Genomic DNA, 26,275 nt, shown 5'->3' on the forward strand with positions numbered 1-26,275 from the left:
AGTGAATTCTGTGGCATAGAATGAACGATAAATGTAGTTTAGTGTTTTTTCCACATAATCCTTCATACTCTGCATTCAACCAGATGAAAGTAAAGAACAGGAGCGAGTGATATAAGCGGGATCATCGCAAAAATATATACCGTACAGATTTAATAATTTCTATTATGTCTGTCAGCTATGCAACTCGGTATCTGCTTTAACGTTACGTAAAAGAGCGACGAGCTTCATTGCGATCTACTATATGATGGCATGCAATATATAATTGTAACAGATGAGGTAATTATTGTTATATGAAAGTGTCACTATAACTCATGTTTGTAATAGCTCATACCTGAAGTAAGGAATGAGATTCAGTTGAAATTTTATGTAGCTCCAGATATAACACATATCCTACTATAGATATTAACAAATCTATCTCATGAAATCTTATTCACTTGTGAAGCTATATGCAATTAAAACGGATGACATATAATGGTAGGCAACGCAGTGTATAGCCTTGTATTGCAGTATCGTTGACCGAAGCCAGCGAAATTGTCAGCAATACTACACTACGTTATGCTACATTACGTTGCGTATCACTATATGTCATATGTTGGAATACTAGCTAAGATCCGTTTATTGATAATCACGGGTAACTATCCGTCTATATACATAGATACCCGTTGATAACAACTATTTAGAAATATTATAAATAGCGTTACAACTGAACTGAGGAACGAGGTTCAGTTATGAGCTATATTAGTGATAGGTAACATTATAACCTAGTTAATACAATACCTATACTCTGTTGCTACTTATACAACCTGTGTATTGTAATATAATAGACCACAAGGAAAACTCACCGCAGTTCTACGTATCCTTAAATCAGATACCAAACTGCGTAGCTTACAGAAATCTAGTAGCTCCGTAGGATGAATTAAGTAACTTTCTGAGTGTCAAACACTGCAGTAAACATCTATACTGATTTATGGCGGACTTCTTAATGATACATAAGGAAAGCTAACTTGAGTGAATAAAAAGGGCAGTGACAAAATAAATGTGTCAGAGGCAATTACATTAAAATGGGTTTTGGAATTCTACTTTTCACTTGCTATTATTAAAAAAGCGGTTTTCTTTGAAACGAGTATTGCTCATTTATTTACGTTGAACGGCGGGAACTGAACTCCAGAGTGAATATTCTTGATTTTGCTGTTTCGTTTGTCGCAATCACAGCAATTAATTCGCGCATGTATTTTATTAAATAAGGAATGATATTATTATTATGAAGAATAATTACGCTTCCTTGGAAAGTTCTATAGATGAAGAAGATGAATTGAAGACAGGACATGAAATTGATTTGGAAAAAGGCCTACTTCCAGAATATAATTCGGATGAAGAGAGCACACTACCTCCATATTCAGGTAAGAATTGTAGATAATAAGAAAGGAATTACTCAATTGAAAGTTGAAACTTGCCATCGTGTCAAATTGCATGCTTTGGTCATTGTTTACAATCGGCCATGCAATGCACACATTTTAAAACATGTTCTTTCTTTACTAAAGTATTTCAATCATATTAAGTTAAACAGATCACGCACGTGTAAGCAATCCTCCTAACACACATAGAGAAAACCATTCTTCCGGGACGGCAGATAATTCTTCTACCTCTCCGTTGAAAAAAGAATTTTTATCATTCATTTCAATCTTTGTGCTAAACGTACCCGCAATTTGTTATCTAACGTATAAGGACGCTCTCTTTAAAGATTATGGCAAAGATGAATGGGTATATTTTGGAGTGTGGTGTGCTATTTGCCTGATGATTTTTATTTCTTTATGGTGTAAGTGACACGATAGGTCAATTCTTACGTTCATTCACTAACTCATTAGGCTTCTTTGAAACTTGGACCAGGCAGTGGCACAATGTGTCAAGGTAACTGCGGTCGGCTTGTACAACTCAAGGGAAAAATGGGTTGTAATAATCTGGTTATTATGGGTAGTCATTTGTTTTGTACTCTTTGGTTGCGTCAAATTCGGTAATGTGAACTTAGACAAGACTCTCATCTGTTCTACATGCAGTATTTCAGCTGCTTTACTTTTATTTTTATTATATGGTATGTGAAGTTATGTAGTTACCATTACTGACCGCTAACACGCAGTTCGTCTTCCATTCTGGACACTTAAGCATATGTTTTCTGGGTTTTTTCAAGTTCTAGGTGTACAAAGTTGTGTCGTTATTGTAACGAAAGGTTTGATGCATTTATTTGACAAACATATCGACGGGACAGGCTACGAAATTGTAGCCTCTTCACTCTTTGTTATAGGCAATTTTCTTTTCTTTTACGAAATGGGTTTGTTTAATATTCCTGTAATTTATTCTAATCGTATCAGAATGTCCAGGTGCTCTCAAAAGGATGCCCAAATTTATCAGGAATGGTATAGCTTTTATATTAGGTATGTGTATTCAACCAACTGTATGAATGATTCTTTACTTACCCGATTAGAAGGTGCAGGGAGAGCGATTAGAGGTGCCAACGATAATAATGACATTCCCTTGGGGGAAATGGAAGTTGAAAGCGAAGTCTAATTGCGTTATTAATGTAGTTGTCGCTCCAGTTGGAAAACCTCTTTACCAAAATTACCAACGCAGAGAAGCTGCGGCTTTTTTAAAAATAAGCACCAATTTTCTTTAATCATCCTCTTTCACTATAAGGTTATGGAATATATGCTTAACTTATTCTTTCAATTACCAAAAATTGCCAACCAATGTATTCTACGATGTTGGATAAAGTGCATTGAGGACCGAGTCTTTATTTATTATGTATGCGAGTCTAATTATTTGTCTTTTTTAATGGAACTCAAGTCACAAACAATAATGATTTAAATTGTTTACGACAACTTAAAATCAACTAATGAAATCGAAAAACTCGTTGTTCCGCCTTGTTAAATTCACAATTTCATTGTCGTTATTACGTTCATTTCTCCTTCATCTTGATTCTTAATGAATCAAGCTTAATTATCATTTTTTCTTTTTGTTTAATGGTTCAATTCAAACAAAATTAATGTTTACAAAATAATGAATAGCATAATAAAATATTGTGATTCAGAACGATGGTTTGTTATAGTAATAACCTAAAGACACATTGCAATAGTGAATATCTAATAACGCAGTAAACGTATATACTGGTTTTATGTTGAGTTTCCTAATGATGCATAAGCTGAGTGGGCGATATGACTTTGATTGACACATATTTTGTGGAAATTTTCAATATATAAATCAAAGAGACTAATGATTTATATTCTAATACTTTTATCCACATCGAAAGCAACAGTTCATAACCTAACTGTTGGGTCAACTGATAGAATAAAAAAAACTCGGGTGTTCGTCCCAATTATAATTATCACTACAGTTATAGTCTAAATATCTATTAACTTCAATAACTGATTTTTAACGAGTATTATATTCTTTCCTTTTTTTCAAGGTATAACGATTAATTCTTCATTGTTTCAATATTAATAAGAAGCTACTAGTTAAAGCAAGCTGGTATTATCGTTATGTTACTACCAAAAAAGGAATACCGTGCTGTTACATTTTGTTATAAAAATATACCGTTAATCACTATTTCCCAAATTACAGATATCGTACTTTACTTGGTATTTCCTCTATTTACTCTTTCTCGCTGTGCAATAAGAAGAAAAAATTTTATTATCTGTTTACAAAACATAGCTAAATTTTCTAAATTAACTTTTGTTATTGATTGTTAGTTTATGGTGGATTGTTGTTAATTGAATTAAGATCCAAAGCGCTTGCTTGTTCACATTCGTGTGAATTGCACTTTTAAAAAAAAAAAGGAAAACTTAGTTATTTATTTAATAAGCTTCTACCATAATGGTCAAGCGTCAACGTATTGAGAGCTCAAATGGTAAGTGTCTTAGTTAGTCTTAAGTATTGGCTCTCTTATATCTTTTCTAGGATAATATTCTAACAGTTCTATGACAGTTCCACTCAGTGCATTCGCTGTGCGTCAATTGACTTTAAGTAAAGCAGCCAGAAAGAAAGACAATTCATCGGGGAAAAAGCGCAGCGTTTCGGAAGAAGAAAGCCAAGACAAATATGAAGACGAAATGAAAACTGAAGGCGAATTTCCTTCTTACAAGCACACGCTCGTACAAGTGGTTGTCCCAGGAGTTGATCATAGAACAAAGCTCCATTCAGAGTCATCCAAGAATGATTCTGAAATAACTCCTGATATAAATAGGTCCAAGGTTAATCCTCAGGAATACTCTGAATTCTCAGTTGCTAGTCCTCAAACGATTTCTCCGAGTTTACCTTTAAACTTGGACGACGAAACCGTAAGTGAAAACGTTCCACATAGCCCACAATCGTCTAACGATGCCATTCCGGTGATTAAAATTACGGAAGAAAATTCATTCAGGGTTAAAGATACGCTATACGTTGGATTACATAAAGATCAAAAATTAGCAATGGTTGGTACCTTCATTTTTCGTAGCGTTAGAGGGAAGTTTCAGCTCTTTGGTGCAACCTATTCTTCAGCTTGTATGTCTTGGTTTCCTTTAAATGCTCCGTTAGCATTTGCGACACCAGTATTTTCTGCTATAGACAATGCATTACCTGCTATGCAGATTTCCGAATATGAAGAAGATTCCCTTAACCTTCGTTCCTTTGCAGTTCCCTCTTACTCACCAAAAGAGCATGAATATGAATTAGAGCCCAAAGATATTCTCCCAAATTTTGAAACTGTAATAGCTTTTAGAGAAAATGAAAATGGTCTCTCTAAGATAGCTCGTGTCCTTCCATTTGCAAAGCGTTTGTTTTCTTTTAAGAATCTTTTGCAAGATGCCTCATCAATATCAAATAATTTTGAGATAACTCCGGAGTCTTGGTGTTCTTTTTCTAACCAGTTACTGTTTTCCACTTCCAAGTCAGACTATGTTGTTCCTCGTCTTATGGTTTGTGGACCTAAAGGATCCGGTAAAAGCAGTTTTTCACGATACATCACCAATAGGCTTTTACAGCAGTATCGTCACATTGCATATCTTGACCTCGACCCTGGTCAACCCGAAGTCGTACCTTCTGGGCACATTTCATTATATTATATTAACTCACCATTGCAAGGACCTGTTTTCGCCCGAATGCTCTTTCCTACTTACATGTTACGTTTGCATCTCGGAGATATAAGTCCCCAGAAAGATCCGGATCATTACATTGCTTGTGTTACTCGTCTTTTTGCTGAATATAAAGATTATATTTTTAATCAAGAGATATCCCAAAAGGAGATTATTCCTTTGATAATAAATTGTCCAGGTTGGATCAGAGGGGGTGGTGCTGAGCTTCTTTCTTCTATTGTTGATATATGTCAACCAACAGAAGTTGTATACATGAGTCGTGAAGACATGAAATCAAGTCATCGTGAAAAAAAGAGTATTTACCAGCACAAAGAATATATGCCTGATTTTCTTTCAAGCAGAGATGAGTTTCAACTTACCCTCTTGGAATCAACTTGGCAGTATCTGCCTGATCCCAACGTTAACAAGGTTACCTCTGCTGATAATCGTATGTTAGGCTTACTTTCCTATCTGTATTTCAATTGCAATTTACAGAGGTGGGACTTTACGACAAGTTTGACAGCTTGTCAACCTATAGCCACAGCTTTTAAGGGATCTTCTAAGGGAATAGATGCTGTTAATATTATAGGTGAACCTCTTAATGTTAATGATGTCGCGAAAACTATTAATGGTACTTTAATGGCACTTTATGCCTGCGACACTGCCTCTTTAGATAACAGTAACACACAACGGATTGTTAGTAGTCCTGAAGGGATACCATTAATCATCAATGATGGACTTCCTTTGGATCCCAATACGTCTCATTGCCTAGGTTTAATCGTGCTACGCACTATTGATCTCAAACGTAACGAATTTCATTTTGTTGGTCCTCTTAATCTTGAGCTTATTAAAGATGCCTATGCAAAGAGCTTGAAAATTGTCCTTGAAAGAGGAAGGTTAGAGCTTCCAGTGTACGCAATGTTGGATCACCGTTTAGCACAATACTCGGAATTGCCATACCTCGATCGAAATCACGATCGGGTGGCTGTTGGCGCTCATCGTAGGCGCGTTCGCCGTAACATTATCCGTCGTAGTACTTTCGTTGGATGATACCCAAATCTTATGTTTTACGAATTTCTGAAGACGGCTACGCTTTTTGCATACCTGCTAGAAATTATTTTGGGCAGCTGAATACAAACTATATGAAATATACTTTTTCTTATTTTTTTTTGGCGGTTAAAAAGGACAATAGTGAAATTTATTTATATTTATTGTTTCTTAAGAAAAAATCGTGATTTGAATTTGTTTTAGATTACTCCAATGCAAGTACAATTTACGTTCTTCGGCGAACTGGTCTGGGAACATTGAGTACTATGCTTATTGCGAGACTGCATATCGATGGTTAAGCTCCGATGGTCTTTTGTTGGCAGCAAAAGTTATGCATTAGGATACTTTCATACTTACTGCCATATCACTGGTATGTTGAGTTTTTCTACACTGTATATGCAAATTTATAAGGCATTTGAATTTTCACTATGTTTAAGAATCTACTTTGGTAATTTAGCATATTCTGACTAACGGTTTGAAGCTTGGTTTCGATATTCCGGATTACCGATTGACTATTTTAATTAACTTTTAGAGATGGTTTTGCTGTTGAGTTTTTTTGATTTTATTCAGAGTACATTTTCAATGGTTGTGTATCTGTATGTAATCATTCAACTTTTCAATTTTCCTTTCTCTAAAGGTGAGGAAAATTGGCTATTTTTTTCCACGTTTTGAAAGTGCCATAACATTTGAAGTATAGTATTTGCTTTTTCGTATAAATCCCTTCGAAGGATTCAGCTATGCAAGTGCACTGTTCTAGCAATTGGGGAATGTGATTGTGTGGTTTTCTTTTTTTGATACTGAAATTCTCTCGTATTACTTGATTTCCCAAAAACCAATAGACTATACGAACGACTTGTTGAAAGCAGCGACACGTATGTTTGTATATTAAATACCATTGATAATGAGTCAAGCTGTTTGAAGATGTTGTCAGTAACTTTTCTTTAATGTACACATAATCATATAACAGTTGCTTTGCTTCATCTTGAATTTTTGAGCTCTTGTAAGTTGAAGAACGCTCAAGGTTTGATGATTCCTTTACATAATGCAAATTGGCATATTCCATGTTTATGATGCTTTGCAGACAGTCGACCATTCTACAATAAATTCGATACGTCGCCGAACGTACGCATCGTTTGAGAGATTTGTAGCGCCTGTTTTTGGGCCTGAATAGTCTTTTCGCTATAAAATTGTGCATTTAAAATGGAATCGAGCGGCTGTTAAGAGTGTTGTTTTAAAATTTAAAATATAAAAGAATGTTTAATTGGTAATATTACCAAAGCAATATATCAATTAGTACCTTGACTGATTTATTATTGCAGATGTTTTATATCTTCGTTTGGTAGTGTTGAAGTTTACGTGACTAAAGAAGTTGTTGGTAAATAGTTAAGTGTAAACAATGAAGTGAATAGTATGCATGTGAGTATTACTAGTTTTTTATTTTCATAAAAGCTAAACAGTAAATCTATTAATCATTCATATACTTAATGACTTTAATTGAATCCCCAAAGTCGTTATGATGAACCTAAAATTTGTCAGTTCAGTTAAAAAAGTTGTTTCAAGTTTTTTATAATTGAAAGTAACAACAATAAAAAGATAAAGGTTATTGATATTCAATTAAGTCGATAATTTCTAAATCTCCTACTGCAATCATAATTGCTAGAAGTACGCCTTATTAACACATACTATGGAAACTAAGAGTGAGCATTATAAATTCGATATGACTCTTCTTCATATTTGCTATTGTATCTTGTAGCAATGAGAGAGACATATAGTTAGTGGATGATTTTCTAAAAAATAAGCTCAGAGAACTAAAGTAAATGGTTATAGAACAAAAAGGAAAGAAACCAATAAATATATAATCAACAACCCAACGCAATGACTTAGTCTGAAATTTTTCCAAAACTACTTAAAAAGCTAAAAATGTATTCAATTTGAATACGAATTCGATAAGTCGTTAAGACATAAACTTCGTACATCGTATATTTATTATATGCTAAATTAAAAAAGCTGAACAATGAATTGAATGTCATTAAAAAAGTCATTAACCACATGCAAGTCTAAAAAAGCGGGATCACCAAAAATTTTGTAACAATTCACCGATTCAACTAGTACAGTATCAAATAAATTAGCGACGATAAAGAATCTATGCATGCATAAAACCAGGGTTGGACTGTAGAAGCAAAATCAAATCTTGTGAGCCAAAAAAAAAGCTGACTATGCTTTCAAGTCAATTCCCCCTATTAAATTTTTTATTTGGACAAACAAAAATCATAAAAATGAATAAACACTATTTTTCTAAAGAGAAAAATAGATTATACCCCAAATCCCTTCAAGAAATCAATCAAAATCTTAAATAAGCTAGTCGAGGAGAAATAGTTAAAATAAAATTTGATCGAAATCTTTAGTAATGGAAATATTATAAATACCATAGATAAAAAGCGTTTTATGACTGAGTACCCATATCATCGTTTAGCAAGCTAGCTCGAAACATTATAGAAGCATCAGATTCATCATCGAGTATAATTGTGTCATCGGCATCAAAGGGAATGTCAAAAAGCCATCGATCTTCAACACGAGATTTTGGTTTACTCAACCGATGTACTGGCAATGCACGAGTGCGATCCAACATCAAACGCCCTCCACGTCCTATTCGTTGTCGAACGCAGATGGGATTTCTGGGATGTAATAAAGTGCTATAGCCGTATAAAGAGTTATTTGAAGAGAATGAAAGTGAATCGCACGTATTAAAATTAGATAGGGAAGAGTGAGGTGTAGAGTAGGTGGGTCCATTATCAGATAATGGAGTCGAAGGGGTTGAGGAAGGAATACTCAGTTGATTATGGGATTGTTTCGTTTCTTTTCCTGAATAATATGGAATAATGTTTCGGTAAAACGAATCGGGATAATTAGTATGAATAACGGTACTAGGCGTCTCCAAAAGGTCAACCCAATTACGATCGAGCTGTTCCTTCTTGGTAAGACGTTGCTGAAGACGAATCTGAAATTGTGTAATTTGGGCTGATTGAACATCATCAAGCATTAATAACGGTCGAACTTCGACATTTCGCGTAGGTTGTGGGCGATAGGAAGCAGGGTGAGGAGAAGTTTTTACAGGTGGAGCTGGAGTAGGTACAGGGGCGGCGGGCTTTACCTCAATAGGACGTCGTTTAGGATTGATTAAAAGTTCATCACTGTCTTTTATATTTAGAGTACGTTTAAGCTTTTTGACAAGACAGCGCTTCTGGAAAATAGCATAGTCGTCTTCAAGCGCTTGCAGCTTCTTTTGCTCACGTTTGTACACTTGTTCCAGTAACTGAAGACTTGTCTCCATGCTTTGTCGTAACCTCCGTAAGCGATCATAAGACTGAGCGTCCGACCGACGAGTTTTGCGAGCCTGTCGAATTTCACGACGACGAAAACAAACATATGGATCATCATCATCCTTATCATCGCCAACTTGTGCTTTAGCCATAATTGGAAGACCACCCTTACTGATACGACGCTCACGCCAATAAGGGTATACTTGACTAGCTAGTGGTTTCAAGTACAGTACATCTTTTAACTCGAAGGAGGTGATGAGCTCAGACAAAGGCAATATTTGAGAGGTATCCATGCTCAAAAAAGGCTGATTTTGATTAATTTCCTCTTCAAACGTCTGCATGACAATTTCAAAATCTAATTCAGAAAATTTGGAAAGAGAAGGTTGAGCCTGTTTCAACTTCAGAAAATATTCCGTATCATGTTCATCCATGCAATATTCTGGGTTTGTACATTCTTCCACAGTGAGAGAAAACCGAATTAATGTCTTAGGAAGAATGAAATTCTTTTTGTAATATTTGTCAATTATACCTATATTTTTAGCCTCCCGTGTAGGGATAATAAGCTTTTTTTCAGATCCACGCACAATGGCCTCATGGGCTTCATTGATGACTTGTTGCAAATGTTTTTCCTATAAATTGTTAGAAATCTAAGTAATCGAAGATGAATGAAAAGCGATAAGAAAAAGGACAGCTGTATTCCAAAAACAATAAATAATCAAATAAATAAGCATTGCTAGAAACATAACCCAAAACATTCATTAGCCACAATAATGAAGTAGCAATCTTTTCTCAGTAAAATCAAATTTAGAATAAAAACTAAAAAGGTTCAATGAATCCGTTGAAAAAAAAAAAAAAACCTCAAAATTCGTGAAAGAAGGAGCATCAATATTTTTCAAGTAACTTTTAATTCTCAGTTTACTAATCTTTACAAGAGTAACTTTAACACAAACAAACTAGCAAGTTTAAAAAATTCAGAAATTCGATGCAACTCCGCTCAAATCATAATTTTCCGCATAACCCTTCGTATACATTGTAAAACGGTGATTAAGCACCTTTAAAAAGAGTGTTTATTTTTGTCAACGAAATCCATCAAGAAGCCAAGGTTTTTCGTACTTTTCATTATCTTTCACATTCTCGGGTTCGCACTTACCTCTTCCTCTTCTTTTTCAACACCAGATTCCACCAAGGGAACTGTCCGCTGAAGTGAAGCTTCTTCATCAAAGTCAGGTATATCACGTTCGAAATAAATCGGCATAACGGTTTTAATACCGACCTTCCGTTGACGATATGCCCTAGCATTTTTGGAGACGGAACTCATGATAATATTGGTATCGTTGGACTCCAATCACTTAAATCTATCCAACCGTAAAATTATAAGATACTCGTCTCACTCAAAATCTTGTAGAAACAGGCGCTAAATCCTGGCGTAGTTGACGGCCGTCGTCGTTGGTGTGTCAAACCACTAGGGGTTAACAAACCGAATGAAATTTTTCATAAACCTCTTCACTGCGATAATTTACCGAGGAGCAACGTAACCAAAAATAATTTTCTAATACGCTCGTACCGTTAATATACAACGTATTGTAGCGATATTTACTGGAGATTCCAGGTGTAAACAATGGAAGAAACCGATGGCAGGAGAAACAAAAGAGGAAATTGTCAACCATCAGTTGAAGTGAAGTCCATAAAACTCCATAGTGAATTATAAGGAATCAAGTTCTATCATAGTTCATCTTATTGACGTCGGAAAACCCTCGTCAATACTCAATAGAAAAAAAGCATTACTAATTCAAAAGAAAAGTCATGATCTGCTAGTATTCGTAGTCTCTAGTAGCAGAAAAAAGCACTTGATTTTTACTTTCAATGCGTGTTATAGACCATGAATAGGCATTTCTGTTAGAATAATAAACTGTTCGCAGCAGAGCCAGGTGGAACATAGAAGTAAACAGCGGAATAAATTCTACATTTTTTTCCACTAACGAAGATGTTTTCCGTATCTCATCAATTATCTATGCCAACTGCGCATAGTATAGGGTGAGAAAAATGAATGTCTTTTTCAAAACGAAGCAAGTTGTAGACAAACATTTTCAACGTTCCACATTTGCTTTTTCCAGAAACCAAGCCCTTTTCAGGAAGATTAAAATTTGATTTAAAAACATGAATTGCAATCTTTCAAATATTCGAAAGTCCTTTCAAATACTTACCAAACATGTCGAAAAATTGCTCATTCTCAGATTTTGCTTCCTTCATAATCTTAAGCTCATATGGTAAAGCTTAATCAGCATAAAACTGCTAAAGCAGTTTAAAAAAAATTTGGTCATCAGAAAGAATAAAGGTTAAAGGTATTTAGTTTTGAAAAATTACAAAACCTCGCCTTTAAAAATCCAAGATGCAGAAACAGCCATCTCCAAAGCAATTATGAATTGCTCTAAACCTCAATTCTTTGTCGTTTTTAAGCCGGATTTTCGTTTGATGCATCCTTTCTAAAAATGAAAAGCTGCCATTGCAGTTGAATTTTCAATTACAAGCTTACAGATAATTTTCATAGCTATTTTTTTGCACAACCCAACATGTTTTCAAGTCATTTTTTGAAATTTACGGATTCCACGATTATCTTTGAGATTGGTGGAAGACAAAGTGTGCCAAGTGACATTCGACCCTTACATTCAGAAGGATTTTGACTCAAACTACCACCACCGATATAAGGAATTTTCTTTGAAAGGTAGCTGACCGTTATATTCTTGGTTTGTTAATTGAACCTTACTCATTTCATATTATTGTGTTTCCCTCTCATGGGTCAGTCGCAGTCGCAAATCTTTGAGGACTTGATCTCAAATTCATCCTGTAAGTTTGATGCTTAGTACGTGTGGCCAAAAGTGTTCTTATCATTATATTTTTTCATGTTAGAATACTTACATCTCTTGTCGTCTATTTCTTTTTAAGATTATAGCCAATTCATCAAAGTTGCCGGTTTCACATGCACAATGCAAAAGTATTAGCACCTCAAAGCGACTCGGCTAACGTTCATTGTATCTAGTTTCCAATGAGGAGATAGAAAGAATTCGCAAGCGTTTTATTAAAATAGATGCTAACCAATCTGGCTCTATTGACCGAAACGAATTTTTGTCGATTCCCAGTGTAGCTTCTAACCCACTTGCTTCCAGACTGTTTTCAGTTGTAGACGAAGACGGTGGAGGAGATGTGGACTTTCAAGAATTTATTAATAGCCTTTCTGTATTTTCAGTGCATGGCAATAAAGAGGAAAAGCTGAAGTGTAAGCTCAATCAACTTGTCGTTCCTTTGCAAATTATGTTCTAACATTATTGTTTTATCTAGTTGCCTTCAAGATTTATGATATTGACCGTGATGGTTATATTTCAAACGGAGAACTTTATCTAGTTCTGAAAATGATGGTTGGCACGAATCTTCGGGAAGATCAATTGCAGCAGGTATGTTATAGACAAAACCTCTTATCTCAAAATCTGACTCCTATTATAACTAGATTGTTGACAAAACCATTATGGAAGTTGATAAGGATCGCGATGGAAAAATTAGCTTTGAAGAGTTCAAAGATATTGTCAGCGGTTCCAACGTTACTAGTAGCATGACACTCGATTCTTTTTGATGAGCATACTTAAAATTAAAACTGATCCTTGTTTCCTCCCTTCTTTCGTTTTGTCGAACGCAATTACGAGTTTGACTAAAGATTCCTTTTACACATTTTGTTTTATCGTCTTCATTCCTTGCATCTGTATTTCGAATTTTATAAATGCATACTATTACATTTCTTTTCCTACTTGCTATTTTTACAATGCTTAATCTACCAAAAAAAGTTTGTATGAATTGCGTATCGAATTTTTACTATAACCTGTCATACAAAAATCTTGAACACATAACTTAGATTATTATGCTTCTTTAGCAATACTATAATTCTCAGTCAAAGTTGTTTACAGAATAGAGTAAACGTCTTAAATATTTACAAATTCAAGGCGTTGTAAAGTATAAACATTGAACAGATGTTCACTTACAACAGTAAGAAACCCATTTTAAAAATACTACGTTGAAAAATTGATGATGAGATCGAACAATAAAGATCATTTACAAAGACGATACAGTATGCATTTTAAATAATAAATAATTAATTATTTTCATATATAGTTTTTAAAGTCATTAGATTAAGAACTTTCATTTGAGCTCTTCTCATCGATAAGCGATTTTAAATCGCCAAGACATTACCAAATAATTACAATAGCATGCAACTCAACGGCAATTTCGTTGCAAATGCATCAACTGCATTATCTTTGTTAACGTAAAGAAAAAGGTTAGGAATGGATTAGAAGGAACCTCAAAGACTTAAAAAAAGAGGAATGAAATCTTGGCTCTGTGTCCCCAAGATCCTTTTCCAAATTCCGGCATATCTAAACAATGTCAGGAATCATAAAACCCAAAATATATGTTGTCATCCTAACAAGTCAACTATAAAAGAATTGAAAGAAGGTCATAAATGCAATGAGGGCATAGATAGGAAAAGATTACTCAATTTAAAAGGCTTCTGCAGCAGTCTTTTGAGCAGGCGTAAGTTCGGTAGGAAATTTAACCTTGCACTCAATGATCATATTACCACGTTGAGAAGGATTCTTTGGCAAGGGCATACCGAATCCAGGATACGTAATTTCATAACCAGGTTGAGTTGGTAAAGACGAAGATACTTTAAGCTTCTTTCCATCAATAGTTGAAATTTGCTTTGAAAAGCCCAGAAGTGCTTCCTTCAAGGATAGCTCTACTTGCATACGGAGATCATCACCAGAGCGTGTGAAAACAGGATGAGGTTTTTCAGCTAGCACGAACTGAATGTCTTGAACAGTTCCGTCCGGTTTCTCATCACCCTCACCAGCAAACTTGATTTTAGTGCCAGCTTTCCATCCAGGCTTTACTTTGATCTCCAAAATTCGGTCCGCTTTCACCGATTGACCAGAAGCATCAATTATGTGTCTAGATATTTTCATCTTCTTGGTACATCCGGTAAATAGATCCTCCAGGCTCACGTTAAGGGGTCGAGTGATAACCTCGTTTTGAGCGGGGGGTTGACTAGGACGGGATCCACCAAAAGATGGATGGCTACGTCTGGCGTGAGGACCTGCTCCACCACCGCCAAACATATTAGCGAATCCGCCAGGCATACCACCTCCACGAGTCCGCGTACCAAAACCTCCATCCATGTCCATATCATCGTCCATACCACCCATTCCACCCATTCCTCCGCCCATGCCTCCACCGCCAGCAAAGGCATGACCAAATACTCTTTCAAAAATGTCGTTCGGATCACTGGCACTGAAAAATTGAGCTCCACCTGGGCCACCCATATTAAAGTGGAATGTTCGAGCTCCACCAGGTCCGGCGCCTGGGAAGCCGCCAAAGCCTGCACCAGGGCCACCTTCAGCACCCGGTGGTGGTGGAGCAGCATTCCCTTCTGTGATACCGTATTGGTCATAAAGCTTACGGCGCTGGGGATCGCTCAATACTTCGTAAGCAAGAGAAATTTCTTTAAATTTCTTCTCACCATTAGGATTTTTGTCTGGATGGTATTTAAGTGCAAGTTTTCGATATGCCTTCTTTAACTCTGCCTCAGAGGCCTCGGGGCGGACCTCCAAACAATCGTATAATTTGGTATCTGCTACCATGATGTTTTGTAGTAATTGTTGTTTTTTCTATCTGTGTGAAATATGAAAAAGGAAAGTGCGAGTGTAGATGCTTTATCAAACACAAACACAATATAAATCGTTATGGTGGAATCAAAAAAACGAGAAAAATGAAGAGAAATAAATAGAAACGAAAAATCAAACAAAAGCGAAGCTTTTTCGGTTTATTTGTTCTCGAATAAACGAAATGAAAGTTTTATTTTTCCACTTTTCTTGTGTTATAACTCCTTTATATATATTTCGTAAGAAAACCTTACAATTCAAATTGTACAATGTTCCTGAATTTTCAAGAAAAATAGTACCAAAGTAGTGTATGTAAAGTCAATAAGAAATACTATTCTTTCGACCAAATATTAATGGAATGTAAACGTTGCAATACACTCTAAATATCGTTTGGAAACGAAACAAAATGTGTGAAGACAGTAGATGTTTTTGTACCCGCTGGGACGGACCATATACCATGGCATGATGTAATGCTAGAAACTTCGAGTATAAGCGAGAAACTGATGTGGTTTAACGAAGTTTCTTAAATGCACAATGTAAAGTGGTAGAGTTCATTATTGTGTTTAACGACGCTATAATGGGTTAACTGTTTATTGAAAGACGTATTGTATGTATTTGTACAAAATATAAATTGATTGCGATATTTTTATATTACAATTCTACAAAGCGGCAGTTACTTTGAGATAGTACTTTGTTATTAATCTTCAGAATTTTTTTCAGCAATTTCGAATATGGGTATATCATTGTAAGTATACTGTAGTCTGGTTATTGCTTTTGGGATGTGTGTGTAAGTTACTATAGTTGCCATAAAATAAATGTCTATTGCAATTTCGGTACTGTGGTAAAGCATGCAGCCTTATAATTTTGTACTGCTCAAAAAGACTACGCGATATACATATAGTATAAACCCTTCAACATTGCCGAGGTCCATGCCGAAAGCGGCATATAAAAGGCCAAATTTTTTTAAATTTTTGACAGTCAATAAAAATAATCAGAACTAGAGGAAAGAGATTCAGAAAGGCAAAGCTTCTGAAACACTGAATTATTTGCAATTGTCCAAAATATAGTCAATTGTGATGGGAAAAAACAAGAAAACAACGTTACCGTTGTATGATTTTCAATCATTCATCGAGTAGTATAGCATAACTATTCTATGGAATACAAGTCCATTCCAAACATTTTGTTCAGAAATCTCTAGATAGAGGGTGGAATGTCAGTAGCGGTAGTATGTGCAAAAGAAGAGGCTGTGGGCGCAGGAGCGGCATTTTGACGAGAAACGCTTTTGCAAATACGGATCACATGAGGAGTGATATAGGGACGGATCAAGTGTCTGTAGATAATGGTAGCACCGTTGAATTTAGGCAAAGCAAGCCAAATCAAGAAAATAGCCTTGAGTAACCAATACACAGCTAAAAAGGAAAATCCCCAGTTAGTAAATAAAAAAAATAAATTTAAAAGCAGAGAGCAAAATTTATTAGATCCTTAATGATCTTATAATCACGCCTCTAAATACAAAAAATTTAAACACTTACGGACATAGTAAAGGATTAGCTGAGACCAGTACTCAATAACGTTGAGGAATGAAGTTACCAAATAATAGGTCAACCATTGAGTGTCATCGGCCTTGTTAGTAGTTTCAATAGCATTGATACTAAAGAAGGCAGGCATCGCGAATGCCAGAAGGTTGGTCAGTAAAAATCCACCCCAGTTCAAGAAAAGGAACAAGGCATATATACCAGCTGCAGTAAGAAAAACATAAAGCTTGCTAACACCAAAATTTTTTTCCAAACTGTTGAGTTGAGGAAAGGCTGCCAACTGGAAAAAAAAGTTAGTAAACAAATTTGAATAGAAAGAATAATTTCTAAAATCACAAGATACTAATAATAGCCTATATTGCCGAGTGCGTAAAGCGGCTTCCATCGGATATCCTGCCTTATTGCTAACATACCCTGTTATCCAAATCTTGCATATTCTGCTTAACACGAACTTGAAAAGACATTTTGGTACTGCTTAATTAAATTATCTGAGTGTTCAATAATTTTTCTTTTGAACGAACTATTTGTCTTAGAATATGGGAGTTGTTTGCTAAAGATAAGTTTGCATTTATTCTATCGGTGGTAGTGAACAACGTCACGATTACAGGCATTCGCTTCGTACCGTCAGTGTGGTATATTAATTAGTGCATAGGAAAGTCGCAGTAAATACGATACTGTATAGTACAAATACAATCCGATTTTCAAAAGAATTGCCGTATGTATTTTCAGCCGATCAAACAGTCATCTTGTGTTTCTGTCTAAGTTTATTTACTTCATTACCAAAGCATTTAACAGTAAAAAAACCATAGCAAAAATGAGCGATTTACTTCCACAGTATGCTACGTTGTATTGTTTTAACCAAACCATGAACAACTGGACTATGCAGTTCGCTAAAGTCAAGCCCTGCAAAATATGTACGGTTGCATTATCTAAAGTTAAGGAGGACAACCGAACTTTACGGTTCTCTGATTTAAAGAATGTCTACATTACATACAAGTCTGCATAGATATATATCACTACCAACATTACTCTTTCAATTGTAATTAAATTACTACTAAATGTAAACAAGTTTTGACTTAATAAAGTAAATTTTTAATTTCTTATTAAATTTATAGTATCGGTAATTATCAAAAACTCGTGGATCGAATAAAAAAACCATCTCAAGAATAGGATGGTGTCTAACTGTTAAAAACGGCTTCTTTTATCTATTTCAAAATTAGTAAAGAATTTTCAAACTTAAGACCAAAAAGTTTTAAGCAAATGAAGAATTTCATCAGTGTAACTATGACAAAATGCTTTATCACTGCAAGAAGGCAACCAAAACGATTACCCCGTTATCCTTGCTATACAATTTGGGTATATATTTCGCATCCTCTGAAATCTCCATTTGTGAAATGATGAAACTTACCTATTTACTATTTAGATGAGCACACTCCAGGTGAAAGAACTATGCAAAAGCAGAAAGCACAGTGCCCTTTATATTCTTCTTAATGTGACTGTTTTTTTGGGGTTTTCAAGAGAAGATATCATAAAATAGCATACATAGCTGTTAATCAAGGATAAGAAGAAGTAATGTTCATCGAAAATAATTGATAGATTAGTTTATTGATATTGTTAATCATTTGAGTAATTTCTGATGTTTTCGTTATAAGGATATGGTTGCTTCTTTGACTCAGTAGGATTGTTATCTGGTTTTTAAAATCGTTACTTGAGAAAATCCCCTAATTTAAGGAATTTTTATATGTTTGTTGGGATTATAGCTGTCTTTGGCTACTGTTAACTGTTGTAATGACAATAGTTTTGGTTTATCTTTCTTACTTTAGACCTTGTAGAAGCACCGGTAAATGTCAAGCAAACTTTTCAAACTGTAAAGTGTATACAGTCTTTAACGACATAGAATTATAGCATCCGTCAACAGCTAAATAAATTATTCGTTTGTCTGTAAAAAATAAAATTGATAACGATTGCTGGAAATTTAGAATCATTGGGATATATTAAGGATGTACCTTCCCACGAAGAAAACACATTCATGAGATGTTTACTGAGACCTGCAATGATTTTTTTCATTCCAATACGTAAATGTTTATTTTTTTATGGGCAAAAGTATGCATTCGTAGATACAACTCTTTTTGGCCGTTGTCAAGCTTAACAGATGATACAATGAAAATAGTAAACAAGGTATTCCCAAAACAGACGATATCTCATTTTCCAAGAGAAAAGTATTAACTTAATAGCTCCAAGTTCATCAAATTTTTTTTTGGCGATTGAATAGTTGTATAGTTTAAAGAGTTTACTCATACTTGGCAATGGAAATGCAGCATACTTGTTATTTAGATCTTCCCAGATCCTCAATTTCAAAATCTAAACAGCTATGGGTAAACATATGCCTCCTCTCTGGATTAATGAATTAAAGTTTTATATGAATATACCCATGAGAAATAAGGTGGATACAGCAGCAACTTTCTGCACACACTGCATCAATTGGGTTTTGGAACGAAACCAAGGAATCAATATATAAGTTTGAAGCACATGAAGGCATAAAAAAAATTTCGTCTTGAGTTCGATCTTTAGAGGTGAAGTCAAAGTAAAAACTTGCGAACCCAGCAAATGCCAAAGATGGAGGGTTTAAACTTCAATAGGTTCATCCATCAGAGAGATGTTATGAATTTCTGATTTATTTCGTTCAATGGCAGCTAATTCTGCCTTTTTTATTGTACCAGATACACGAACCACGCGAATTATTACAGGCTTGCCATATAATTCCCTTATTAAAACTAATGCGGCCCATGCCAAACGAAAATGCTGTCTTGAGACCCGCAGAATGCCAGTAGATGTATTAGGTGAAAAATATTTTACAGTTAGACTAGATGCAACCTTTCCAATACCAACATCACCGAAATTTTCTGCAACCATGGTTCTAATTATTTTAGAAAGACTAGACGTAGTTATAGAACTATCAGAAGGGATAGTAGGATAGTCAAAAAACTCTTTTGCTTCAGGATATAATACTTCAAAAAGTAAATATCGGGATTTGAAGCGAACCATAGTTTTACGATATATATATTTTTTGTAGTTTAATCAGCGATTTTGATTGAAATATGACCTTTGAGACAAATAATAATAATAAATTATCGTTATGCTATAACAAGAATAAATAATGCTGGAAATGGAATTGCCCAAAAATGGATCGTAGTGGGTATGAACGTTGCTACTTATTGCACACCGGTTAGAGAAATGTAACTTGCTCAACGAATAAATTTCTCAGAAAACAGTTTATAGAGACGTCTGTGTTATAATTTATTGCTTTTAAGATTTAATGGAATAGAAATTTAAAGAAAAAATCATATTATCTAACAGGTGTTTACAATGAACGATTAGAATTAGTCGTAAATTTCAATATGTTTAATTGCTTTTGCTACATTGCCATAGCGGTAGATAATTTGTTTAAGATTAAGTAAATGGTATTTGGTTATAATTAGACTAGAAGACATGCAAATTCTAAATGCACGATAATCATGCTTACGACACAGTAAACATTCATTTTTTAACTTTAAATCCCTTTGGAACAAACAGTTATAGAGGTCTATCAGAAACAATTTCAACATCCTCAGAAAATGAATAAATTTTAAATAAAATGATTATTTTTTTATTAATCGTTTGGTTCCTTGCATGTATCTATCCCTGAACAGTCAGAATATACAAATCAATGAAATCATTCGTACATTCAGTGGAATCATGAACTAAGTCAGAGCATTAACACCTCGATTATTCAGTAGAAAACGTTACCCTGTATCTACTTGATATTGCTTTATATATGACCATGAATATTAGCTTCAATTGATATATGAATTTGTCATGGGAAGAAGTTGTAAAGCATTCCTCCCATTCTACTGATTAATATACAATGGGATAATTATCGTAGTTAGTAGTCAAAGGATAACATTGATTAAATTTAAATTTATTCTGATGAAATGTAATCTTTATTCATATAGGTATGATGATCTATAAAAAATGGAACTTTAGTAAACTTTTTTTGGCCTTCATAATAAAAAGGATGTAGGTAAAGAATGTAATATTAATAAAACATGGGTAGATAAAAAAAATTTAAATTAAGAGTAATAATTTTTGAAATACTGCAGGATTGAAAAGGAAAGACTTTTCAACTCAAATGAAAATAAAAAATATATGTAAATTCAATTAAAATTGGAATTAATAAAAATTAATAAGTTGCAATTTGAGAAAGCTTTTTTAATTTTCCCAGATCTTTGGGAATAAATAATTATTAATAATTATTTCGAATTCATAGCTATGAATTTTCGATGATACGTAAATTTCCAAAGGTTCGTGTAACTCAACGCACTTTTTAGGTCATGTTGGTTTGTATTAAGTAGAAGAATATAAAAATTTTTTTGTTAACGATTTAAGCAGGTGGTATACAAATGTCAAGAGTTGCTTGCATTTACTTGTGAAGAGAGTTCGCTTACATGTTTACTAAATTTGGTGTATATTTTGCTCCAAAATTTTAAAAGATTGGTTATTTTTTTAAGACTAAAAAATCTTTCAGCTATTGTTTTTACGTAAACCAACCTTTTTCCTAATACTTTTGATTTACGCATTTGTTGTACAACTCATTTATTGTCTTACATGGTAAATTGACAATTTTCCAAGATCGCGCGCTTTAGTAAAATAACAATATATAAGCGTATATAGTATATTTTTTATGAGTTTATTCTTATAAAAAATATTTGAGGACACATACGATGAACCAATGTATAAGAAGCAACTTACCTTTTCACCAATTTCAACAGCTGTTAAGAGTCGTTAATTGTTATAGAATATAGTATACTCTAAAAACGACAGGATATCAAGATGACAAGTAAGTCAATTTTGGAAGGATTCTTCATAATTAATTAATGTGCGGTATCTGCATCTTCAATATTTTTCAGCGGAATGATAACTAACAAGATTGCTGTCCCATAGTACTACAGTCTATTTTATTCGTCACAGGAAATAAACATAAACTGGCAGATGTAAAGAATATCCTTGGTGACCGATTTGAAATCAAAAACCATGATTACGATTGTATGCAGCTATTCAATTTTCTCGACAGCAAATTATCGCTAACATGATGTTTTAAAGTACCGGAAATCCAAGGAAGCGTCAAGGAAGTTGTTTTAGAAAAATGTAAAGCTGCCGCTGAAATTGTAAGTTCAAATGATGGTTTAGGATTATGCTGATCAATGCAACGAATTATTATCGCAATGGTTATTCGATTGAATCTTGTTTTTACTTCTCTTTGTCATTCTTCATTTTATCGGAGCAACCTTCTAACGCTAATAGGTTAAAGGACCTGTTTTAGTCGAGGACACATGGCTAGGCTATAAGGCAATGAATGGACTCCCTGGTCCTTATGTGTATGTGAATGCAGATTGTGAATTTTATAAAAGTTAACAAAAGTAGGAAATGGTTTTTGAATAGTGTGGGTCCTGATGGTATGTACTATTGAACGGATCCCATAGCTAACTAGTATAAGGACTTTATCGCATGGTCAGTGCATTTGATACGAAAGAAGCACAAGCTGGGTGTACCTTTGGATACACTAAGGGCCCTGGAAAACCTATCCACTTATTTGAGGGTATCCTGGATGGCCAAGTTGTACCTCCTAGAGGAAGCAATGGTTTTGGATGGAACTCTATTTTCCAGGTATGCATCAGAAAAGTTTGAGGTTCGTCTATTAATATTCCTTAGCCTAATGGACATAAGCATACCTATGCTGAGATGACTGACGAGGAGAGAAATTCATGCAGTCATAGATACTTGGCTGCTATGAAACTCCGTGACTTTTTGGAATCGGAAAAAAACTAATCTTTTTTTTGGGTAAATGTATTGCTTCAAATACTTTAATCGACTCCATATTTTACCTCGGATTTAACAAACTCTGTGAAAAACTTTACAATTTGTGGTCTTTTTTCGATGGTTTCTTCCCTTTTATCGTTGTCATATTACAATCTGAACCTACGCTACAAATTTTATGTAGTATATTTAGAATAGCACTACCACTTTCACGCTTTAAACAGTTTTTAGGTTTTATCTTGTTTTGCTTAATAAAAGCAAGCTTCTAAGGAAAACTAGATGTTTTAATCGTTTTTATTTATCAATACTATTTCATCAACGTTGAATATCAATAAATGTAGCATATTTTTTTACTCAAATCTGAAGACGTTGAATTCGAGCTGAAAGTGCGCCGAAGTTCACCATATTGGCCTTAAAAATGTCGGTATTCTATTAAAAAAGGTTTCACCGTCTGGAAAATATCTAATCCAATTATGATATATATTGTACGTTATATTTATGGATGCATTTAGTAGACGAAGAAACTAACAACAGATTGAAAGCGACTTTTTGGCGGTATACTACGCCATTAAAAATATTCCACTTGAGTAGCATTGAGCCATGTAGTAAGTAATAACTAGTTTTATTAAAGCGAAAGAAGATGTTTACGATTAAACGGATAACCAAAAATAACGATGACATTTCAATGATTTTTTTTCCAGTTTGTAACCCATTGAGTAATTCTCGATAAATTAGATTCCATTTCTTCAATAGATTCACTAGGAAGCTCTACTACAATCTTGGGGTCAAAACTCTCTCTTGCTTCTTCCAAACAAATTTGCATTATTTCAGCTTCGTTGTTCTCCTGAATCTTTTCAAGAGAATATCCCCTAGATTCCAGTCTTTCCCAAAGCTTCGAATGATCGGTGCGCAAAACGACTACGAGATCAATTAGCTCCTCCGAAAAAAGGCCACAGGTATGCCAGTCAATGATGCACCCTCCTTTCAACAATTTCGGCTCAAGATAATCTAGCACCTTATCCTCGTCAACATCATAGGTTTTCCATTTCTCATCAAATCCAAAGTGTAAATGGTTCTCTTTAACAACATCGCCAATGCATATATTTTCCAGTTCGGTGGTTTCTGCCACTTGTTCTGCTAGTGTTGTTTTTCCAGTACTAGGGAAAAAGTTAGTTAATAAAAAAATTCAAGTCATTGAAAAACTCTGAAAGCGATTAATAGCTTCTATTTTCGCCATTTATAGCGTACATACCCAGGTGTACCACAGATTATAATATTCGGAAGCTCTCTTTCTTCATTACCCATAGTAAACGTTTTTATTTAAATAAAACAAGAAAAAGGGAATTAAAGTATGTGTTTAAGGGTTGAAAAAATCTCCTTGATAACAAAAGTTGCAGACTGCTGAAATGTGAAAAATTTATTTACTTCGACGTTGTGTAAAAGAACATGATTTTAAAAAACAGCACATATCTAGAACTTAAATAATTATAAGGCTTGTGGGCCTCATTTTGTATAAATTTTTAAATTAATTGAAAGCAAATAGTATAAAACTTTGGTACATAGGTTTATATGCTTTTACGCTACCAATAGCGCCATAACTTCCAAATACAGTATGATCATTGATTCTACCTAACCTATACATTTTCAATGATATTAAGCCCATTGTTGAATTCCCTGTAAATGAACTTATAAAATATCACCATTTACCTGAAGAACTTAATTTTGCTTTATATTTGAATATCCATTCCATCGCTGTGCGGTGAAGTCACTGCATTAACAAGAACCCAAAAATCACCATGTCTCTTCCTCTCCCTAGTTTTTTAAGCAGTAATAATTATAATTCTTCGGAAACGAGCTTGCTCACAGAAGGCCCTGAAAGTGATGAAGAGGACGAGGGTCCTCTGCTGAAGCAATACCGCCTCAAAAATATGTTAGGTTATGGTGCGTGCAGCACGGTCTACCTAGCGGTCGATGTTTCTACTAACATTGAATATGTATGATTTTTCTTCGTCGAAATGTAAGACTATGCATTTCACGAAGGTATTAAAATTGCTAGAGTAAAACTGCTAACCAATTATCCATCACATGAGAGCATGTGTTGGTCTTAAATTTAGGCTATCAAAGAATTTAAAAAGACAAGTCTTAGGAGGAGAGAGAAGTTCCGGCTCATGCAATTGGAAAAAGAGCTGGGTTCTTTTAACGACATGGACTCATCAACAATCGAGGACCAAATTCGTAATCAGGAGAAAAAGGACCCATATTATTATATTCGAAAAGAATTAGATGTGCTTAAAGTATTGGATCATGAGAATGTAGTAAAACTTTATCAAGTTATCAACAGTGACTATAAAGATTCGCTGTGTATGGGTATGTCAATTTTATAAATTTTGCGCGTGTGAACATTCGAATCTTGCATGCCAAATAAACTAGATCATTTATTTTCAATTTCACTAACAACAATTAGTCCTCAACTACTGTCCTGGTGGAAAGTTGGCATCAGTAGACCATGGAATTTCCTTTGATCCAATGCCTCTGGAAACTTGCAGAAAGAGCTTTCGCCAACTTGTTTTAGCAGTTAATTACAGTAAGTTCTTCTTTATGAGTAATGTACAGACGTTAATCTTGTTCCCATATAGTTCATGGAAAAGGAGTTATTCACCGAGATATTAAACCGGATAATATTTTGTTTAAGGAAAACAATAACCTATGTGTTATTGATTTTGGACTAGCAGAGTTTTTACCAAAGGATGGATTTGTAAAACCCGCATCTGGCACCCCAGCTTTTATGGCTCCTGTAAGTAACATTTTTTGTCATAAAATATTAACCTCTTTAGGAACTCTTCGATAATGAGCTGAAAAAAATTAAGGGTAAACCTTTGGATATATGGTCTATGGGGGTGACCTTGTATGTAATAGCTTTTGCTGAGTTTCCATTTAATGGGAGCACCATTCTGGATATGATAAATGTAATAAAGGGAAAAAGGTATGCAGAATGTTAAAAAAATTTCCCCGGACACGATGATTACTAATATATATAACAATTATAGTTTGATGATCCCTGCCTATTGCAATTCCGATTTACGGAAGCTACTTGAGAGATGTCTTGAGAAAAATCCAGAAAAACGAATTACTATTGAAGAATTGCTCAGGGACCCCTTTCTCACAGAGCGTGGTAAACATCATTTAACGTCTTCTTCTATCGTAACAGCATTCTCTTCCATATGGGAGATATAGGATTACTGACAAATCTCCAAATAAACTTTTGTTCAATTAAAATGTAATATTCAATACGTAAGACACCGTTGATGAACATTTTTTGTTGCTCTTTAATTTTCTCCATTCTTCATTTAATAGCTTCAACCTCATTACTTACACATCTAATTTTTCAAGCTTGAAGACATATCGATGCTTCCTTGTTTAACTTCTTCTCTACAGTCACTTTTAGGCACTATGATGCTTTTATGAGCTTCGGAACCAACGATAATGTCGAGGATTTTAAGTCACCCTTTTGCTATTATTTATTTATTTTAAAAGATAATCATCCATTATTATGTCTCTTCATGCTTTAATCAGACCTGGTATTTCCACATATGTCATGAGTAACTAAATAACATCAATTTATAATATCCAAATTAATAGTTATTTTTATACAGTTATTTAAAAAAGGATAGAAAATATTTAAGAAGAATTCAATTACTTCAATTTTAATGCTGCAC

The 26,275-nt window shown here is 34.4% G+C and overlaps 10 protein-coding genes, 14 long non-coding RNA genes and 1 pseudogene across 25 annotated transcripts, besides 1 other annotated feature; 11 read left to right on the forward strand and 14 right to left on the reverse strand.

Moving 5' to 3' along the window:
* Positions 1–532: 532 nt before the first annotated feature.
* Positions 533–890: an LONG TERMINAL REPEAT.
* A 359-nt stretch (positions 891–1,249) lies between these two features.
* On the reverse strand, positions 1,250–2,559 carry SPOM_SPNCRNA.7658. Its single transcript, NR_196994.1, has one exon. It is a non-coding gene; the product is annotated as a non-coding RNA (long non-coding RNA).
* wtf24 lies at positions 1,262–2,562 on the forward strand (annotated as a pseudogene). Its single transcript has 6 exons — positions 1,262–1,400; positions 1,568–1,816; positions 1,866–2,089; positions 2,135–2,326; positions 2,367–2,429; positions 2,480–2,562. Coding segments are annotated over exons 1-6 (950 nt in total).
* Positions 2,563–2,779: 217 nt separating this feature from the next.
* SPOM_SPNCRNA.7659 lies at positions 2,780–3,479 on the reverse strand. The gene has a single exon (NR_196995.1). It is a non-coding gene; the product is annotated as a non-coding RNA (long non-coding RNA).
* Positions 3,480–3,657: 178 nt separating this feature from the next.
* Positions 3,658–7,447, forward strand: grc3 (polynucleotide kinase Grc3). Its single transcript, NM_001023464.3, has 2 exons — positions 3,658–3,898; positions 3,976–7,447. The coding sequence occupies exons 1-2, from the start codon at positions 3,865–3,867 to the stop codon at positions 6,150–6,152; spliced, it is 2,211 nt and encodes a 736-aa protein (NP_588473.1). The 5' UTR covers positions 3,658–3,864; the 3' UTR covers positions 6,153–7,447.
* SPOM_SPNCRNA.7660 lies at positions 3,881–4,677 on the reverse strand. The gene has a single exon (NR_196996.1). It is a non-coding gene; the product is annotated as a non-coding RNA (long non-coding RNA).
* mug128 lies at positions 6,781–7,212 on the reverse strand (the record flags this gene model as incomplete). The annotated part of the gene is made up of 1 exon (NM_001023465.1): positions 6,781–7,212. The coding sequence occupies one exon, from the start codon at positions 7,210–7,212 to the stop codon at positions 6,781–6,783; it is 432 nt and encodes a 143-aa protein (NP_588474.1).
* A 693-nt stretch (positions 7,448–8,140) lies between the features above and the next one.
* Positions 8,141–10,933, reverse strand: epl1 (NuA4 histone acetyltransferase core complex-Piccolo HAT module linker protein Epl1). Its single transcript, NM_001023466.3, has 2 exons — positions 10,620–10,933; positions 8,141–10,098 (listed from the first exon to the last, which is right to left on the reverse strand). Exons 1-2 carry the CDS (start codon positions 10,785–10,787, stop codon positions 8,593–8,595), a joined length of 1,674 nt encoding a protein of 557 aa, NP_588475.1. The 5' UTR covers positions 10,788–10,933; the 3' UTR covers positions 8,141–8,592.
* Positions 10,413–11,187, forward strand: SPOM_SPNCRNA.1270. The gene has a single exon (NR_150137.1). It is a non-coding gene; the product is annotated as a non-coding RNA (long non-coding RNA).
* Positions 11,188–12,148: 961 nt separating this feature from the next.
* Positions 12,149–13,436, forward strand: cnb1 (calcineurin regulatory subunit B). Its single transcript, NM_001023467.3, has 4 exons — positions 12,149–12,313; positions 12,507–12,743; positions 12,806–12,918; positions 12,972–13,436. Exons 1-4 carry the CDS (start codon positions 12,262–12,264, stop codon positions 13,092–13,094), a joined length of 525 nt encoding a protein of 174 aa, NP_588476.1. The 5' UTR covers positions 12,149–12,261; the 3' UTR covers positions 13,095–13,436.
* On the reverse strand, positions 12,230–12,804 carry SPOM_SPNCRNA.7661. Its single transcript, NR_196997.1, has one exon. It is a non-coding gene; the product is annotated as a non-coding RNA (long non-coding RNA).
* Positions 13,437–13,584: 148 nt separating the features above from the next.
* On the reverse strand, positions 13,585–15,592 carry psi1 (DNAJ domain-containing protein Psi1). Its single transcript, NM_001023468.3, has one exon. The coding sequence runs from the start codon at positions 15,148–15,150 to the stop codon at positions 14,011–14,013; it is 1,140 nt and encodes a 379-aa protein (NP_588477.1). The 5' UTR covers positions 15,151–15,592; the 3' UTR covers positions 13,585–14,010.
* Positions 14,602–15,306, forward strand: SPOM_SPNCRNA.7662. The gene has a single exon (NR_196998.1). It is a non-coding gene; the product is annotated as a non-coding RNA (long non-coding RNA).
* Positions 15,593–15,838: 246 nt separating the features above from the next.
* Positions 15,839–16,248, forward strand: SPOM_SPNCRNA.7663. The gene has a single exon (NR_196999.1). It is a non-coding gene; the product is annotated as a non-coding RNA (long non-coding RNA).
* Positions 15,851–17,258, reverse strand: yop1 (ER membrane protein DP1/Yop1). Its single transcript, NM_001023469.3, has 3 exons — positions 17,120–17,258; positions 16,704–16,986; positions 15,851–16,580 (listed from the first exon to the last, which is right to left on the reverse strand). Exons 1-3 carry the CDS (start codon positions 17,168–17,170, stop codon positions 16,366–16,368), a joined length of 549 nt encoding a protein of 182 aa, NP_588478.1. The 5' UTR covers positions 17,171–17,258; the 3' UTR covers positions 15,851–16,365.
* A 525-nt stretch (positions 17,259–17,783) lies between these two features.
* On the reverse strand, positions 17,784–19,913 carry pop5 (Rnase P/MRP subunit Pop5). The gene is made up of 2 exons (NM_001355947.2): positions 18,115–19,913; positions 17,784–17,911 (listed from the first exon to the last, which is right to left on the reverse strand). Exon 1 carries the CDS (start codon positions 19,749–19,751, stop codon positions 19,332–19,334), a length of 420 nt encoding a protein of 139 aa, NP_001342905.1. The 5' UTR covers positions 19,752–19,913; the 3' UTR covers positions 17,784–17,911; positions 18,115–19,331.
* SPOM_SPNCRNA.7664 lies at positions 17,819–20,230 on the forward strand. Its single transcript, NR_197000.1, has one exon. It is a non-coding gene; the product is annotated as a non-coding RNA (long non-coding RNA).
* A 5-nt stretch (positions 20,231–20,235) lies between these two features.
* Positions 20,236–20,553, reverse strand: SPOM_SPNCRNA.7665. The gene has a single exon (NR_197001.1). It is a non-coding gene; the product is annotated as a non-coding RNA (long non-coding RNA).
* Positions 20,554–21,492: 939 nt separating this feature from the next.
* ham1 (nucleoside triphosphatase Ham1) lies at positions 21,493–22,996 on the forward strand. The gene is made up of 7 exons (NM_001023471.3): positions 21,493–21,582; positions 21,687–21,788; positions 21,846–21,910; positions 22,047–22,120; positions 22,167–22,198; positions 22,240–22,409; positions 22,455–22,996. The coding sequence occupies exons 1-7, from the start codon at positions 21,576–21,578 to the stop codon at positions 22,569–22,571; spliced, it is 567 nt and encodes a 188-aa protein (NP_588480.1). The 5' UTR covers positions 21,493–21,575; the 3' UTR covers positions 22,572–22,996.
* Positions 21,643–22,048, reverse strand: SPOM_SPNCRNA.7666. Its single transcript, NR_197002.1, has one exon. It is a non-coding gene; the product is annotated as a non-coding RNA (long non-coding RNA).
* Positions 22,781–23,978, reverse strand: fap7 (nucleoside-triphosphatase). Its single transcript, NM_001023472.3, has 2 exons — positions 23,812–23,978; positions 22,781–23,716 (listed from the first exon to the last, which is right to left on the reverse strand). Exons 1-2 carry the CDS (start codon positions 23,862–23,864, stop codon positions 23,242–23,244), a joined length of 528 nt encoding a protein of 175 aa, NP_588481.1. The 5' UTR covers positions 23,865–23,978; the 3' UTR covers positions 22,781–23,241.
* SPOM_SPNCRNA.7667 lies at positions 23,057–23,670 on the forward strand. Its single transcript, NR_197003.1, has one exon. It is a non-coding gene; the product is annotated as a non-coding RNA (long non-coding RNA).
* On the forward strand, positions 23,824–24,070 carry SPOM_SPNCRNA.7668. Its single transcript, NR_197004.1, has one exon. It is a non-coding gene; the product is annotated as a non-coding RNA (long non-coding RNA).
* An 84-nt stretch (positions 24,071–24,154) lies between these two features.
* Positions 24,155–25,646, reverse strand: SPOM_SPNCRNA.1271. The gene has a single exon (NR_150138.1). It is a non-coding gene; the product is annotated as a non-coding RNA, possible alternative UTR (long non-coding RNA).
* On the forward strand, positions 24,156–26,127 carry ckk2 (calcium/calmodulin-dependent (CaMKK) protein kinase kinase Ckk2/Ppk34). The gene is made up of 6 exons (NM_001023473.4): positions 24,156–24,553; positions 24,674–24,926; positions 25,024–25,143; positions 25,196–25,353; positions 25,394–25,542; positions 25,607–26,127. The coding sequence occupies exons 1-6, from the start codon at positions 24,356–24,358 to the stop codon at positions 25,791–25,793; spliced, it is 1,065 nt and encodes a 354-aa protein (NP_588482.2). The 5' UTR covers positions 24,156–24,355; the 3' UTR covers positions 25,794–26,127.
* Positions 25,714–26,214, reverse strand: SPOM_SPNCRNA.7669. Its single transcript, NR_197005.1, has one exon. It is a non-coding gene; the product is annotated as a non-coding RNA (long non-coding RNA).
* Positions 26,215–26,275: the final 61 nt, after the last annotated feature.

This window comes from Schizosaccharomyces pombe (assembly GCF_000002945.2).
Source record: "Schizosaccharomyces pombe strain 972h- genome assembly, chromosome: III".
Taxonomy (NCBI): Eukaryota; Fungi; Ascomycota; class Schizosaccharomycetes; order Schizosaccharomycetales; family Schizosaccharomycetaceae; genus Schizosaccharomyces; species Schizosaccharomyces pombe.

Excerpts from the sequence above, each read along its gene's own strand:
- fap7 (NM_001023472.3), bottom strand. The coding sequence starts at position 23,864 with ATGGGTAATGAAGAAAGAGAGCTTCCGAATATTATAATCTGTGGTACA. Across the intron at positions 23,717-23,811 it reads ATAATCTGTGGTACACCTGG|TACTGGAAAAACAACACTAG; the intron begins GTATGTACGCTA and ends CTTTTTCCCTAG.
- pop5 (NM_001355947.2), bottom strand. The coding sequence starts at position 19,751 with ATGGTTCGCTTCAAATCCCGATATTTACTTTTTGAAGTATTATATCCT.
- yop1 (NM_001023469.3), bottom strand. The coding sequence starts at position 17,170 with ATGTCTTTTCAAGTTCGTGTTAAGCAGAATATGCAAGATTTGGATAAC. Across the intron at positions 16,987-17,119 it reads TGCAAGATTTGGATAACAGG|TTGGCAGCCTTTCCTCAACT; the intron begins GTATGTTAGCAA and ends TTTTTTTTCCAG. Across the intron at positions 16,581-16,703 it reads GCTAATCCTTTACTATGTCC|CTGTGTATTGGTTACTCAAG; the intron begins GTAAGTGTTTAA and ends TTTCCTTTTTAG.
- epl1 (NM_001023466.3), bottom strand. The coding sequence starts at position 10,787 with ATGAGTTCCGTCTCCAAAAATGCTAGGGCATATCGTCAACGGAAGGTC. Across the intron at positions 10,099-10,619 it reads TTGAAAAAGAAGAGGAAGAG|GAAAAACATTTGCAACAAGT; the intron begins GTAAGTGCGAAC and ends AACAATTTATAG.
- cnb1 (NM_001023467.3), top strand. The coding sequence starts at position 12,262 with ATGGGTCAGTCGCAGTCGCAAATCTTTGAGGACTTGATCTCAAATTCA. Across the intron at positions 12,314-12,506 it reads CTTGATCTCAAATTCATCCT|TTTCCAATGAGGAGATAGAA; the intron begins GTAAGTTTGATG and ends CATTGTATCTAG. Across the intron at positions 12,744-12,805 it reads TAAAGAGGAAAAGCTGAAGT|TTGCCTTCAAGATTTATGAT; the intron begins GTAAGCTCAATC and ends TGTTTTATCTAG.
- ham1 (NM_001023471.3), top strand. Across the intron at positions 21,789-21,845 it reads CAAAAACCATGATTACGATT|TACCGGAAATCCAAGGAAGC; the intron begins GTATGCAGCTAT and ends GATGTTTTAAAG. Across the intron at positions 22,121-22,166 it reads GGACTCCCTGGTCCTTATGT|GAAATGGTTTTTGAATAGTG; the intron begins GTATGTGAATGC and ends TAACAAAAGTAG.
- ckk2 (NM_001023473.4), top strand. The coding sequence starts at position 24,356 with ATGTCTCTTCCTCTCCCTAGTTTTTTAAGCAGTAATAATTATAATTCT. Across the intron at positions 24,927-25,023 it reads TAAAGATTCGCTGTGTATGG|TCCTCAACTACTGTCCTGGT; the intron begins GTATGTCAATTT and ends AACAACAATTAG. Across the intron at positions 25,354-25,393 it reads CCCCAGCTTTTATGGCTCCT|GAACTCTTCGATAATGAGCT; the intron begins GTAAGTAACATT and ends TAACCTCTTTAG.
- grc3 (NM_001023464.3), top strand. The coding sequence starts at position 3,865 with ATGGTCAAGCGTCAACGTATTGAGAGCTCAAATG. Across the intron at positions 3,899-3,975 it reads ACGTATTGAGAGCTCAAATG|TTCCACTCAGTGCATTCGCT; the intron begins GTAAGTGTCTTA and ends GTTCTATGACAG.
- psi1 (NM_001023468.3), bottom strand. The coding sequence starts at position 15,150 with ATGGTAGCAGATACCAAATTATACGATTGTTTGGAGGTCCGCCCCGAG.